General features: G+C 35.6%; 1 protein-coding gene across 1 annotated transcript in view; it reads left to right on the top strand.

Annotated features, from left to right (window-relative positions):
• The window catches only part of LOC143229593 (uncharacterized), a 95062-nt gene that overhangs the window by 49749 nt on the left and 30753 nt on the right, over window positions 1–14560 (top strand). The window contains exons 3-4 of the mRNA XM_076462153.1: window positions 11717–11920; window positions 13320–13413. Coding sequence (XP_076318268.1) covers window positions 11717–11920; window positions 13320–13413 — 298 coding nt within the window. The remainder of the gene's footprint in view (window positions 1–11716; window positions 11921–13319; window positions 13414–14560) is intronic.

Raw genomic sequence — 14560 nt, 5'->3', positions numbered from 1 at the left:
ATAGCTTGATGTGGCTTTTGCTATAAGAAAACACACACACAACTTTCATTTTAGTATAGCTCCTAGAAACCGAATTATGATTAATTTTCAAAATAACTATGCGAAGCATTCAATTATTAGTGTTATAAAATAGATATTTTATATTTAATAAAGAAAAACATGAATTATTTTCCAATGCTTAATCATTTTTCACATTATCCTCCAAGTTGGTTTTTAGTATGAATATTATTACGTGATTAACAAAATGAAAGATAAATTATCTTTCATTAATTTAAATGAATATCACATAAATATAAAATTTGTAAGTGGAAAACTGATGTTCATAAAATACAGGAAAAATGTATTAATGTGCCTGTGTAAACGTTTTTATGCCCAAATTTTAATCAATAAGATAAATGCCATATAAACATTTCAAATGTAAAATAAGACTAAATTATTTAGAATTATAGTGTCTAAATAATAATATATATAAGTTGCACAAATCTCCCATCAAATTTCTCTATATTTCTAGTTCAATAAATACTAATGAAATAAGCTACAATATTATAAAGCAAATTACTAAACCAGTTATTTACTGAAATACAACAAAATATAAATAATAAACATAATTTTGAATAATGAGAAATACTTAACCTATTTTAAAACCATACAAAATTTAAACAAAGTTCAATTAGCAAATATAATTCAAGCATATGATTTAATTTCTTTATTTACGTCTATTTTAGTTAAATATTTGGTATCCAAAGTAAATTCGTAAATAAATCAATTTATTAACCTATCTATAACAGTAAAAAATCGATTTTTACCGCTAATAATAGTAAAAGAAATATATTTAGTATTTGTCCATATGATTAGCCCCGGCATGGCCAAGCGTGTCAAGGCGTGCGACTCGTAATCTGAGGGTCGCGCCAAACATGCTCGCCCTTTCAGCCGTGGGGGCGTTATAACATTATGATCAATCCCACTATTCATTGGTAAAATAGTAACCCAAGAGTTGGTGATAGATGGTGACGACTAGCTGTCTTCCCTCTGGACCTTAAACGCTAAACCAGAGAAGACTAGCGCAGATAGCTCTCGAGTAGTTTTGCGCAGAATTCAAAAACAAACATTAATAGGTGTGTTATTATCATAAAAAAAAATTTTTGTATGAACCCGTGGGGAGGAGAAGATCCTGGTGGTTGAGGGTTACAAATTCGTAGACGGGCGGCCTTTTTCAATCGGCTGGTCCACTTGGGCTAGAGTCAACCGTACCAGTGTTGGAAGAAATATATATTGATGATCTAATCGGTATTAATAATCTAAGCATTTTTTAATATCAAAGATACTTCCATATGATACAATGAATTACATTATTGAGATTTTAGTATTTCCAACACAGTGAACTCCTGTTGAAATCAAAGGCAATTGGGGATATACCTATTGAGGTTACACCCCATGCTGCCTTGAATTCTTCACGAGGAGTTATTGTTGAAAGGGATTTGAAGAACGTTCCCGAGTCAGAGATTCTCGCTGGTCTCTCCACTCAAGGAGTTTCTGCAGTGAGGCGCATCTCCACTCGCAAAGATGGAATTACACTGCCAACAAATACCCTCGTTTTAACATTTACTTCACCACGTGCACCTGCCACTATCAAGGCAGGTTATCTCATTTGCAGGGTTCGGCCATACATACCAAACCCTCTTCGATGTTTCCAATGTCAGAGATTCGGCCACTCAAAGACATCTTGTCGTGGTTCCCTGACATGTGCTCGTTGTGGAGGCAAGGACCACGATGCCTATGACTGTGACATGAACCCACATTGCGTAAACTGCAATGGTTCTCACCCCTCATACTTTCATTCTTGCCCAAAATGGTTGGAGGAAAAAGAGGTGCAGCGTTTGAAAACGACACATAACATTAGTTATCCTGAGGCTCGAAATTGCTGTCCACAACTCCATCTCGGACATATGCTGCTGCACTTCATTCCACAACTACAGTGGGAGTGCAGACAGATCTCTGTGCCTCCAAAGAATCGTTTTCAAAACAAATGAAAAGCCTTTTGACCTCCGTGGTTAAAAAAAGGTTGATGAATCAACTACCACACCTATCTCTGTCCCTCCCATACCTTCCAACACACCTCAAGATCCACGTCCTTCAGTTTCAAATACAGGCATTTCTTCTGATACATCTTTTCTCCCACCACAAGAGACAACACAATTATTCGTTCGCGTCCTCAGTCACTAGATTCCCCTTCAATAACAAAAACCTGCCCACCCGACACAGAGCAGGATCCATGGAGGTTGATAGACCTCCTCCAACTAAAGACAGTAAAGAAAAAAGACGTGGTCGTAAACCGAAGGGTTCTCCAGCCACTTCACCTACCCGTTCTTAAAATGGCCACCTTGATACAATGGAACTGTCGAGGTTTACGTTCTAATCTGGATGATATCAAAACGCTGATTGCTTCCTACCATCCTGTTTGTCTTTCTTTACAAGAAACATTTCTCAAAACTGCTGATACTGTCTCCATTCGGCAGTTTTCTCTGTACAGAAATGACCGGTTGTGTGATGGTCGAGTACATGGAGGGTGGCACTGTTGGTTGATCAACACGTGCCCACCCTGTCTTTGTCACTCAACACACCCTTGGAAGCTGTAGCCATCCGTATTTCCTTGGGTCATACCATCACTGTTTGTTCTCTGTACCTGTCCCTGGAAAGACTTATGATCAATCAGATCTGGATGCTCTCGTTGAACAATTGCCATCTCCGTTTCTAATCCTAGGGATTTTAATGGACATCATCCCCTCTGGGAAGTGCTATTATTGATGGGAGGGGCCGATCTGTAGAGCGGATGCTCTCTGATCACAATCTTTCTCTTTTCAATACTGGTTCTTCCACTTACTTTCATGCACCTAGTCAGTCCTTTACCGCTATTGATCTCTCAGTTTGCTCCCTTCATTATTTTCCCATTTTCATGGAGGGTTGACAGTAATCCACTAGGCAGTGATCATTTTCCAATCCTTATAAGAGAGACTGGCCGTGGTCGATGCCACCCTACCCGCGTGCCCCGGTGGAAGCTGGATCAGGCAGACTGGTCCACTTTCACTGCTCTCGCAGAACTTGATCCTGCCATCGTAAATCAGCCATCAATAGACTACTGTGTAGCAGCGGTAACTGACTGTATTACACATGCAGCTGCTCAGTGTATTCCTAAAACCTCGACACGTTTTCCACGATATCCTCGTCCGTGGTGGAATCCTGCTTGCCACTTAGCACGGAAGGCTCAAAAGCGGGCCTGGGATACTTTTCGTAGATATCCCACACTTTCAAACCGGGTTGCTTTCCAACGGGCCCGTGCACATGCTAGGTGGGTAAGACGTCACAGCCAGAAGGAATCTTGGATTAAGTTCACAACCAGTATATCTTCTACCACCAGTTCCAAGATCATATGGGACAGGATTCGAAAGGTTAATGGACACTACAATTCTATCCCCCTCTCGATCTTACTCTCTGATGGTCAGGAGGTGACTGATGTTCGGAACATCGCTAACACTCTAGGTGAAAGCTTTTGCCGGGTATCTAGCACTTCTGCTTGTTCCTCCACCTTCCTGGCCATCAAGACTCGGGCGGAGCGATCACCTCTTTCCTTTCGAACTAACTGTTTCTTTGACTATAATCGTCCTTTTACCCTGGTGGAACTAAAAATGGCCCTTCATCGGTCTGCCAGTACGTCTGTTGGACCTGATGATATTCATTATGACATGCTGCACCATTTATCTCCTGCTTCTCTTAATGTCCTTCTGATTGTTTTCAACCGGATCTGGCAGAAGAATGTTTTCCTGATGCTTGGCGCCAGGCTATTATTTTACCTTTCTCTAAGCCAGGAAAGATCCCAAGATTCCTTCAAACTACCGTCCAATTGCTTTGACAAGCTGTCTCTGTAAGACATTAGAAAGGATGGTTAATGCTCGTCTTGTTTGGTTCCTTGAATCAAACAACCTCCTCTCGCCCACCCAGTGTGGGTTCCGTCGACAGCACTCCACCACAGACCACCTAATTCGTCTTGAAACATCTATCAGAGAAGCCTTTCTCAACCGCCAACATCTTGTATCAATATTCTTTGACATAGAGAAGGCTTACGACACAACATGGAGGTATGGCGTTTTGCGAGACCTCCATACATATGGGTTACGTGGCCATCTACCCATGTTTATTAAAATTTTTTAATGGACAGGAGATTCCAGGTTCGTGTGGGTTCGACACTTTCCCGTTCTTTTGTACAGGAACTTGAGTCCCTCAAGGATGTGTATTGAGTGTTACACTCTTCAGTATAAAGATAAATGCCATCACTGAACAACTCCCTCTCACTGTTGCGAATGGGCTGTATGTCGATGACTTTCACATCTCATGTCAGTCGTCAAACATGAGATATATTGAGCGGCAACTACAAACCGCCCTCAATTGTGTACGGAAGTGGACTATGACGAACGGCTTTAATTTCTCTCTCTCCAAAACTGTGTGCATGCACTTTTGCCGTCGACGGGGTATTCACCCTGATCCTGAACTTCATATCGGTGGAGTTTTGCTGCCAGTTGTCCCGGAGACCAAGTTCTTGGGGCTTATCTTTGATCGTAAACTGACCTTTATACCACACTTAAAGCAGCTTCGGGTCAAATGCACAAAAGCACTGAACATCCTCCGTGTTCTCTCTTCTACCAGTTGGGGAGCAGATCGCTGTTCAATGTTAAAGGTATATCGTGCTCTTATTAGATCGAAACTCGATTATGGATCAATGGTCTATGGCTCTGCCAGACCCTCAGCCTTAAAGATGCTGGACCCCGTTCATCACCAAGGACTTCGACTCTGCACTGGGGCTTTCCGTACCTCTCCAGTTCAAAGTATATACATTGAATCTCATGAACCTTCTCTACACCTTCGCCGTTTGCAACTATCTTTACAATATACTTCGAAACTTCATTCCTTACCAAAGCATCCCACCTGGAAATGTGTTTTCCTTCCTCGGTGGGCAGTACTTTTTCAGAACAGACGATCTGTCATTGCTCCGTTTGGCCTTCGCATCCGGAAGCAATTGGATGAATTGGGTCTGTCCTTGGATAACATTGCATGTTCCACAGGTCGGCCCATCCCACCATGGCTTATTACAGCCCCCAAATGTGACCTTTCTTTCAGTCACCTAAAAAGGCAGATACTCCAGATTGAAGTACCGTCTTTTATTCAATGAATATCTTTCAAACAATCATTCAGTTCCTATTTATACAGATGGTTCCAAATCAGGTAATTCAGTGGGCTCTGCTATGGTTTGCTATGGATCAGTAGTTGCACGCAGAATCCCTTCTACAGCTTCTGTGTTCACTGCTGAACTGTATGCCATATCTCTTGCCTTGGATCATATTGCAGCTGAGCAGTACTCCAACTGCACTATTTATACTGATTCGCTTAGTTCTATACTTGCCTTGGAATCGCTACACGTTGGCTCACATCCTATTCTCGCTGATATTCGTAACCGACTGGCCCGTTTCTCATTAGCAGCTACTTCAATCCAGTTTTTCTGGATACCAGGCCATGTTGGTATTCGCGGGAACGAGCTTGCAGACATGGCAGCTAAATATGTCTGCTTCAGCACCATCACTCCTATGCCTATTCCGTACATGGACTATGGTGTTATCTTCAAGGGTCGGCTCCGTGCCAGCTGGCAGTGAGCAACGTGACAACAAACTTTTTCAAATCAAACCCAAAATTGGACTTTGGCCATCTAGCTTCCGTAAAGTTCGGAAGGAGGAAGTTGTTCTCACTAGGCTACGCATTGGTCACAGTTTTTTAACTCATCATTTTCTTTTATCTGGAACTGATGCACCAATGTGTAATTTGTGTAACACTCAAATCACTATCAGCCACATTTTACTTTCTTGCCATCGTTACAATTCTCAACGACGGCAATATTTTAAACATATTTTTTCCCAGGGTCAATCTGTAACATTGGACAGAGTTATTGGTGATGGTGACTCTGTCCACCTTGATAATGTTTTTAATTTTTTAATGGCCATTAACCTTTTTAATCTCATTTAAGTGTTGCATGTTTATTCATTACACCTTTTTAATTGTGGTTCCTTTTTTACAGTTTTAATCTTTCTCCTTCAATTTGACATTGGACAATGGCCAGAACATTAAATAACTCGACACCAGGACTGGAAAGGCCAACTTCAGGTGACTAACGCTCCTGTTTGAACTATCCGTTTGAACTACTCGTTAGTCATCCTGGCGAGTTGTTATTATACTTTTACTGCATATCATTTCACACTTTTACTAATTAACTTTTTAGTACTGGCCATATTGACTCATAACCCGGAACCAGGACTGGAAAGACCAACTTCAGGTGACTGACGGTGGTTTTTATACTTACCTGTTAGTCTTCCTGGCGGGTTACGATCATTACCATTCTGCTACAGGTAGTTCTTTACAACCTTGTTGACTGGATGTCAACATTGGTTTTTACGCCATTTTCTGTCTTAATTGCCGTTTTGCTTCTATCTTCAATTACTTCTACAAATTTTACTCCATTTACTTGACTTTATCCTTTTACTGGACATTTGGCTACTCATTATTACGATTTTGCGGAGTGTCTTTTAAAACTTTTACTTTCTTTTACATTTTGATAATAGCTGCTATGACACATAACCCAGAACCAGGACTGGAAAGGCCAACTTCAGGTGATTGACGGTGGTTCTTGAACTTACCTGTTAATCTTCCTGGCGGGTTATGATCATTACCTTTTTGCTAGAGTAAATACCTTACAACTTCTTATACTCTACCTTTTATCTTAACATTGTAGACTAGGTGTCAACATTGGTTTTATACTTTTTTGTTTTACCTTCAGTTCCATTTATGTCTATTACTACATTTATTTATTTATTTTTTTTTTTACATTTTTACCGAATGTCTGGCGCAGATAGCCTCGCTGCTTTGTGCCATAAAACACTAAATCAATCAATCAATCAATCAAACCAACATTTGTAATTATAGTAATATTAACATTTTTATAAAATAAATGATTTCTCATTGCAAATATGTGGACTATCCAGATAGTAATGTTCCAAAACACCTATCATCCATTCATAATTTTTTACATATTGTAAAATTTGCAATGATATGTAATAAAAATTTATTAGTCCGAAAATTAATTTTCCTTGGTTCTGATTTTACGATCAAATGTTCATAAATATTTACAGACGTTCCAAAGTTATAACATAAATGGAATGATTATATCTACAATAAAAATAATTTATAAATTTTTAATACGAAAAAAAATAATTAGAATTACTCATATAGACATTTTTGCATTTATATAGGTGTATTAATGTAAGTATATCGAATTATGCAAAACCTTGCTACTGGATGGTTCTTTTTAGAACCATTCAGGAGTTAGTTGCTGAGAAGATCCAGGAAGAGTGGACGATAGAAATTATACCAAAAGAAGATATGAAACTTAGTATAATGCTACCATAAATTAAGACCTTAGTTTTAATGTCTAACCATCATATTGAGGCTTCAATGTTAAATAAAAGGACATTTTTTTTGACTTCCCCAATTATGTATTGTACTCTGTTTTTGTATTTTATTACTGTTATTAATGTTCTTACTTAAACATAACAAAAGAACAAATATTTTTACACTCATGAGCAGCAAAATTATTCAAGATGTGAGTTTCAGCATCCCCTATCTGATTTTTATTTTATATAGAAAATTAAATTTAAGTATTTATATACATATGTGCACAACATGAAATTAAAATATTAAGTTCAATTGCTCAAAATATATTTAATGTATTTCTTTATTTTAGATTTTTTTAGCAAAACTAAACAACCCGTAATCATCTACAATTTCGAAATGGAAAGTAGCTCGTCCACAGCACCAACTGACAATTCTTGGGGTAATTTTCTCAGACCAATAATGGTGTTTGTCTCTCTTTATAGTGTGGCTGCTGTCCCAAATTGTGAAGTAAATGTTTGTAGCAACGGGCTACGTCACGAAACTTTAGATTTATAGTCTAAGCACGTTGATCACTAAATCATAGCTGGCTCAATATAAAAGATAACAAAAATTAGTTTTGTGTAATTTGTTTCTGCTAAATGCCATTGTACGTTAATAATTCAACCACGAACTTGTTCATTCAAGTCGGCAAAAGTGTATCGTATCCCGCTATCATTTTCTTTTATTATTATCAAACAAATTATACTGAGCAACATTTTACAAAATTAGCTGGACATTATGGTCAGTGTATAAAATAGTAATCTTGAAAAGCACATTCGCATAATTATGACCTCTTATAAGACAGGCACAATCTTCTGTGAGTCATTTTCATTGAAAATGTATTCTTGACAATTATGATTTCAAGGATTTGTTTGTTTGTTTGTTTGGAATTTTGCACAAAGCTACTCGAGGGCTATCCGTGCTAGCCGTCCCTAATTTAGCAGTGTAAGACTAGAGGGAAGTCATCTAGTCATCACCACCCACCGCCAACTTTTGGGCTTCTCTTTTACCAACGAATAGTGGGATTGACCGACACATTATAACGCTCCCACGGCTGAAAGGGCGAGCATGTTTGGTGCGACCGAAATGCGAACCCGCGACCCTCAAATTACGAGTCGTACGCCTTAACACGCTTGGCCATGCCGGGCCCGATTTCAAGGAACATTTAATAGTTTAACAAATAAACATTAATTTGTAATTTTAGATTAATCTCAAATTTAAAAAGAAACCACACTTCAGTTTTTCAGTAAATAAACTCATTCAGGTAACATAACATTCAGAAACTAAACACACACTCAAACAACATAATTTTTATAGATCATATTCTCTGTTTACAAGTCGCAAAATTCTACTTTGACGTTTTTCACTTTACTTTTCTTTTGTTGTTTACTTAAGCGACATCGCAAGCGTATAAAAGACCATGCAAAGATCCCTATAAGTCGCTTCAACAGTTTCCAACTGTGAACTAGAGAGAAGATAACCAGTCATGAGCTTCCAACGCCTAAAGCAGTAGAATCTTGAATGAATGGCAGTATTGACTGTCACTTTTAAAACATACTGCTGAAAATGCAAAGCATATTAAATAGCACCATGTCTCGAAATCGAGACCTTCAGGTCACCAGCCAATAGGTTTAGTACTTGGCCTTAATTGGGTTAATTTTTCTACAAAAAACGAAAGCAATTGCAGTAGCAGAAGTTTTGTAGTTTAAGGCTTCACACGTTAAACACAAAGGAACAAAATGCAGTTATAAGCAAAACAAACATCAGATAGGTGGAAAAATCAAATTATTAGATTAGATATGGATTTCGCAATTATACCGGTATGGGCTTTAAACAAAATAGAGACCTCTCGATTTCAGCCATTCTGTTTTACTCTCATCTTTGAATGTGAGTGTGTGTTTTTCTTATAGCAAAGCCATATCGGGCTATCTGCTGAGCCGACCAAGGGGAATTGAATCCCTAATTGTAGCGTTGTAAATCCGTAGACTTACCACTGTACTATCGAAGGGGGTGGGCTCTCATCTTTGAAAGTCGAAGAAAAGGTAAGAAATTTTACATTTTAATAACCTCAGATTGTCTTACATTAAAATTATTTATCTTACTTGTGCCGCCCCCCTTTGGTACAGCGGTAAGTCTACGGACTTACAACGCTAAAATCAGGGTTTCGATAGCCCGATATTCAAATATCAGTAAAACTATGTTGTACATTCGTTTCGCAACTTTTAATTTTCCAAAAACTCATGCGCGATGAAACTGGAGATTGACTTCAACTCTACTTCTGTCCGCTCACTAGAGTCGAAGTGTTGTTGCATTCGATAAGCTCCCTCTTCCTTTTTGCTTTATTTATCATCTTTTATTTGGTTATTCATATTTTAGTCAAAATTTTCTATAAGTGACTTTATTTGTTTGTAAAATTACCTTATAAGATTTATTTAAAAATAGGTAAATAAATCAGAAAAACACGCACTGATAATACAAATAAAATATAATATAATACAATGAATAATAAAATTGCTAAAGTAAAAATAAATTAAAATAAAACATGGATTAAGGCGTTCGACTCGTAATCTGAGGGCCGCGGGTTCAAATCCCGAAACACCAAACATTCTGCCCTATCAGCCGTGGGAGCGTTATAACGCGACAGTCAATTCAACTATTCGTTGGTAAAAAAGTAGCCCAATGGTTTGAGTGGTGATGACTAGCTGCATTCTCTCTAGTCTTATACTGCTAAATTATGGAAGACTAGCGCAGATAGCTCTAGTGTAGCTTTGCGCGAAATTAAAAAAAAACAAACGCTTGATAAAGTGAGTCTTTGTATAAGCTCTGGTGTTACCATACTCTATACACCCTTATCCATTCCTGCCAGATATAGCAGAATTAAAACAATACTGTCACGAGTGCAGAAGGGAGTATAACAGGTGCTCTAATCATAAACTGATTGCTCCTAAACCAAGACACTGCATAACAAAAAGGAACAGCTTTCAGTTTTAATATTTGTCAAACATTATCAGTACTGCATGCATACGTAGTAACATTTTCATCATTCATTAAGACATTTTGTCACTGAAGTTGTTTGTAAACTTCTTGATGGGAAGATTAGAGGTTGTATCACAATGTTGTAATAATGCTACTTTGTCGTATGTCATTGGTCAAGCCAATATCACGAACGTGACAATGGTTTGTCTTATCAAACTGTAAGAGCTGGCATGTTTGTGAAACGTTCTGTTTCTATACACAGTGTGAGAGTTAAAATCATTATATCAGATGTGAAGTCAAATCATAAGGTGAATTATTCCACTAGTAAATGATCTTTACGACCGAAGCTTCAGGAGCTCAGAACAGAACATGTGAAGAACTCAAAGCTAGCTTTAACATCCTCACTATGCAGCAAAATGAGGCTCGACTGTCATAATAAAAAATAAAGATCAAACACATGAGACCTGTGAGAAGTGTAAGAAAATGTGCTGTGTCATTGTTGTAAGCCAAGAACGGCTTGGTTCTCAATCATACTGGCCCGGCATGGCCAGGTGGTTTAAGACGTTCGATCGTAATCCGAGGGTCGCGCTTTCGAATCCCCGTCGCACCAAACATGCTCGCTCTTTCAGCTGTGGGGGCATTATAATGTGATCGTCAATCCCACTATTCGTTGGTAAAAGAGTAGCCCAAGAGTTGGCTGTGGGTGGTGATGACTAGCTGCCTTCCCTCTAGTCTTAGACTGCTAAATTAGGCACGTCTAGCGCGGATAGCTCTCGAGTAGCTTTGCGCGAAATTCAAAAACAAACAAACGGTATCAACCATACGTCTCACATAGGAAACACTACAGACTTTACATAATGGACTCTCTTCTTACCAACATTCTGGTTGTTCACAATCTGCCAGCTAAAAAGCTGGAGTAGCAACTCCACCCACAGATAACATACCAGTCATGAACAAGGCGCGTTAAAGGCAATGAATGTGACAACTTAATAATACACAAACGTAATTATAAAGAAAAGTAACACATATGTAAAATTATAATGACAAAAAGAGAAACAAAATTAAACTGATTATAATAAAAATAGCGGTGGAGTTACCTGAATATACGAACAAGTAATATCAATATATTAAATAATCTCCATCTGTTTATGTGCTGCAACAATAATGTTTTGGAGAGTAAACGTTACTAACTTATCATCTTTATTTTCTGTAGGTGAAGGTTATGTTACGAATAAGTCAATCGTGTGGTACCGCGAGCTGTCTAACAGTTAACACTAGAAAGAAACAAGTTGCTGTTTACGATCCACCTAATTTCCCATCACAGAGTGCAATTCCTGCCTCTCTCCCCCATCAAGCTGGAATTACCCCACCCAAGATGTTTGCTTTTGATGCTGTATTTACTCCTGAAGATAACCAGGTGTGTAGGAGAAATCTTGTTAGTTTGTGAAGCTTGAGTAAATTAGCAGGTAAATAAGATAGACATGTCCCTGCTAAGAATCAGTGAATTAAAACAGTCAAAACGTTTTGTTTTGTACATACACTATTAAGATCCCAGGGTATTAAAAATTAAAACATACTTATCGAAGCCTTTCAAGATACAGTTCTTTCTGGTGAATACTTTTTAAGCTGTTTCTATAGAATGTATTACAACTAGGCTGCATAAGTTTACACTTTTATCATTTTCATTGAAAAAATATCTACCTTAACGAATGGTGATTGTATTTTGTTTTGTTTTCCATACTCTAATTATTAGCGTTTCTGGAACATTTTTGATAAAATACTTAAAACAAGTTCTATTTTTTTAGAAATTAATATCGTTAAAAACCTATATATTCAACGAAACAATACTGTGAAGTATAAGTAAGGAAACTAGAAATTAATTAAAAGTAATTAATTTTCACCGACGATTCTCCCTTTTTTGAAACAAAAGTTTTCAGTTTTATTCTTTATATAAAAAGTTTCTTGAAACTTTGAAATGTTTCTCTTTTAGAAAACAAATAAAATAAAACTAAATATAAACTAATAATATAATATAATATATATAAATATAAAATATTAAATAATATAATAAATATAAATTAATAATATAAATAATATAATAAATATAAATTAATAATAATAAATAATATAATAAATATAAATTAGTAATAATAAATATAAATTAATAATATTATAAATATAAATTAGTAATAATAAATATAAATTAATAATTATTATAAATATAAATTAGTAATAATAAATATAAATATAATTATTATAAATATAAATTAATAGTAATAAATATAAATTAATAATATTATAAATATAAATTAGTAATAATAAATAATATAATAAATATAAATTAATAATAATAAATTAGTAATAATAAATATAAATTAATAATTATTATAAATATAAATTAGTAATAATAAATATAAATTAATAATTATTATAAATATAAATTAGTAATAATAAATATAAATTAATAATTATTATAAATATAAATTAGTAATAATAAATATAAATTAATAATTATTATAAATATAAATTAGTAATAATAAATATAAATTAGTAATATTATAAATATAAATTAGTAATAATAAATATAAATTAGTAATAATAAATGTAAATTAGTAATAATAAATATAAATTAATAATTGTTATAAATATAAATTAGTGATAATAAATATAAATTAATAATAAAAATTCCGTGAAATAAAAGAAATTGAAATACTAAAGAAATAACAACTTACTCAAATCCGATATTCCCATGTATACAGAACACACTGTTTATAAAGAATTATACAATTATGTTTTATTATTCTGTTTTGCTTTAGTCGGAAATTTGTGCTACGGTTTTGATGGATATTCTTCCTGCTGTTGTCAGTGGTACAAATGGTTGTGTGTTCTCCTACGGTTACTCTGGACTAGGTAAGTCAGATACTTTATTGTTTTTCTAACTTACCATTAATTTTAGCTAGCCTGTTTATTTTTAAGCGCGAAAAGTACGTGTTGGAATATCTGTGTTTTGCCCACCATGGGTATCTAAACTCAATTTTAGTGTTATAAGCCCTCGTACTTACCGCTGATCATTCGCACGTCATTTATGTTAATAGTCGTTAATTGGATTTCGAGACTAAACTGTCAAATACTGTGGCATATAGTAAACTTATTTGAAATAAACATATACCTTTTATTATTGTTTCTTTATCTCCATGTTGGTAGGAGTGTTATATACTAAACACACCTGATAAGAATTAGAAAATACTTAATACTCTAAGCCCAGTTTGGTACTTTGGTAAATAGATAATTCTTTCAGTCAAATAAAAATTGTCTCAGTTAGAAGTTTCTGATGAAGCATGAGAAAAAAATAGTCTCAGTCTATTAGTTAATTGAAGGTTCTAATAACTCTGTACAAAATATCGTCAAAATATTTATGTAGAAATTTAATTCGGAAGATACTTACCAATACTTGTGTTGTGTGAAGGTAACACCAGGAAACTTTGCAATAACTTCTTTGTGAATTCCCTAAAAAATATTGGGATGGTGTCTGGTGAGACTATTTCTATCTAATCAAAAATATCTTAGGTGTGAAAAAAGGTGCAGTTAAAAATAGATTCGGCTTCCGTCTTAAATAATTTGTTTGTTTGTTTTTTTAATTTAAGCACAAAACACATGGTCCAGCTAACTAATGAATTAATATTAGCTGCAAAATCGTCATCAGTGCTATAAGTGTAGCTGTAAGTTTGGTCTCCATTTTCTTCTTCATTCCCTTATGTTACATCCTGAGTCCTTTTTTTTTTTTTTGGCCTACCTTTTTTCACACCTAAAATGTTTTTGATTAGATATAATAACTTTTTATCAATACACCCACTAATAACCTACATCAAAAAATGACACTCAAAGAAACCCACATTAGATTTAGGATCGCAACCCTATTATTCAGAACAGACCACATTTTAAAAAATATATATATATATAGTGATAGTGTCTTCTCTACAACAGTGTTAATAGCTTCTTTTATCGTAACACCACGGAATTTAGATTAAGTTTCTTGTCATCACCCTTATGCATGCGG

The sequence above is a fragment of the Tachypleus tridentatus genome, chromosome 10 (assembly GCF_004210375.1).
Source record: "Tachypleus tridentatus isolate NWPU-2018 chromosome 10, ASM421037v1, whole genome shotgun sequence".
NCBI lineage: Eukaryota > Metazoa > Arthropoda > Merostomata > Xiphosura > Limulidae > Tachypleus > Tachypleus tridentatus.
Note: the sequence above shows the minus strand (reverse complement) of the source record. Positions and strands in the feature narration are given on the sequence as shown.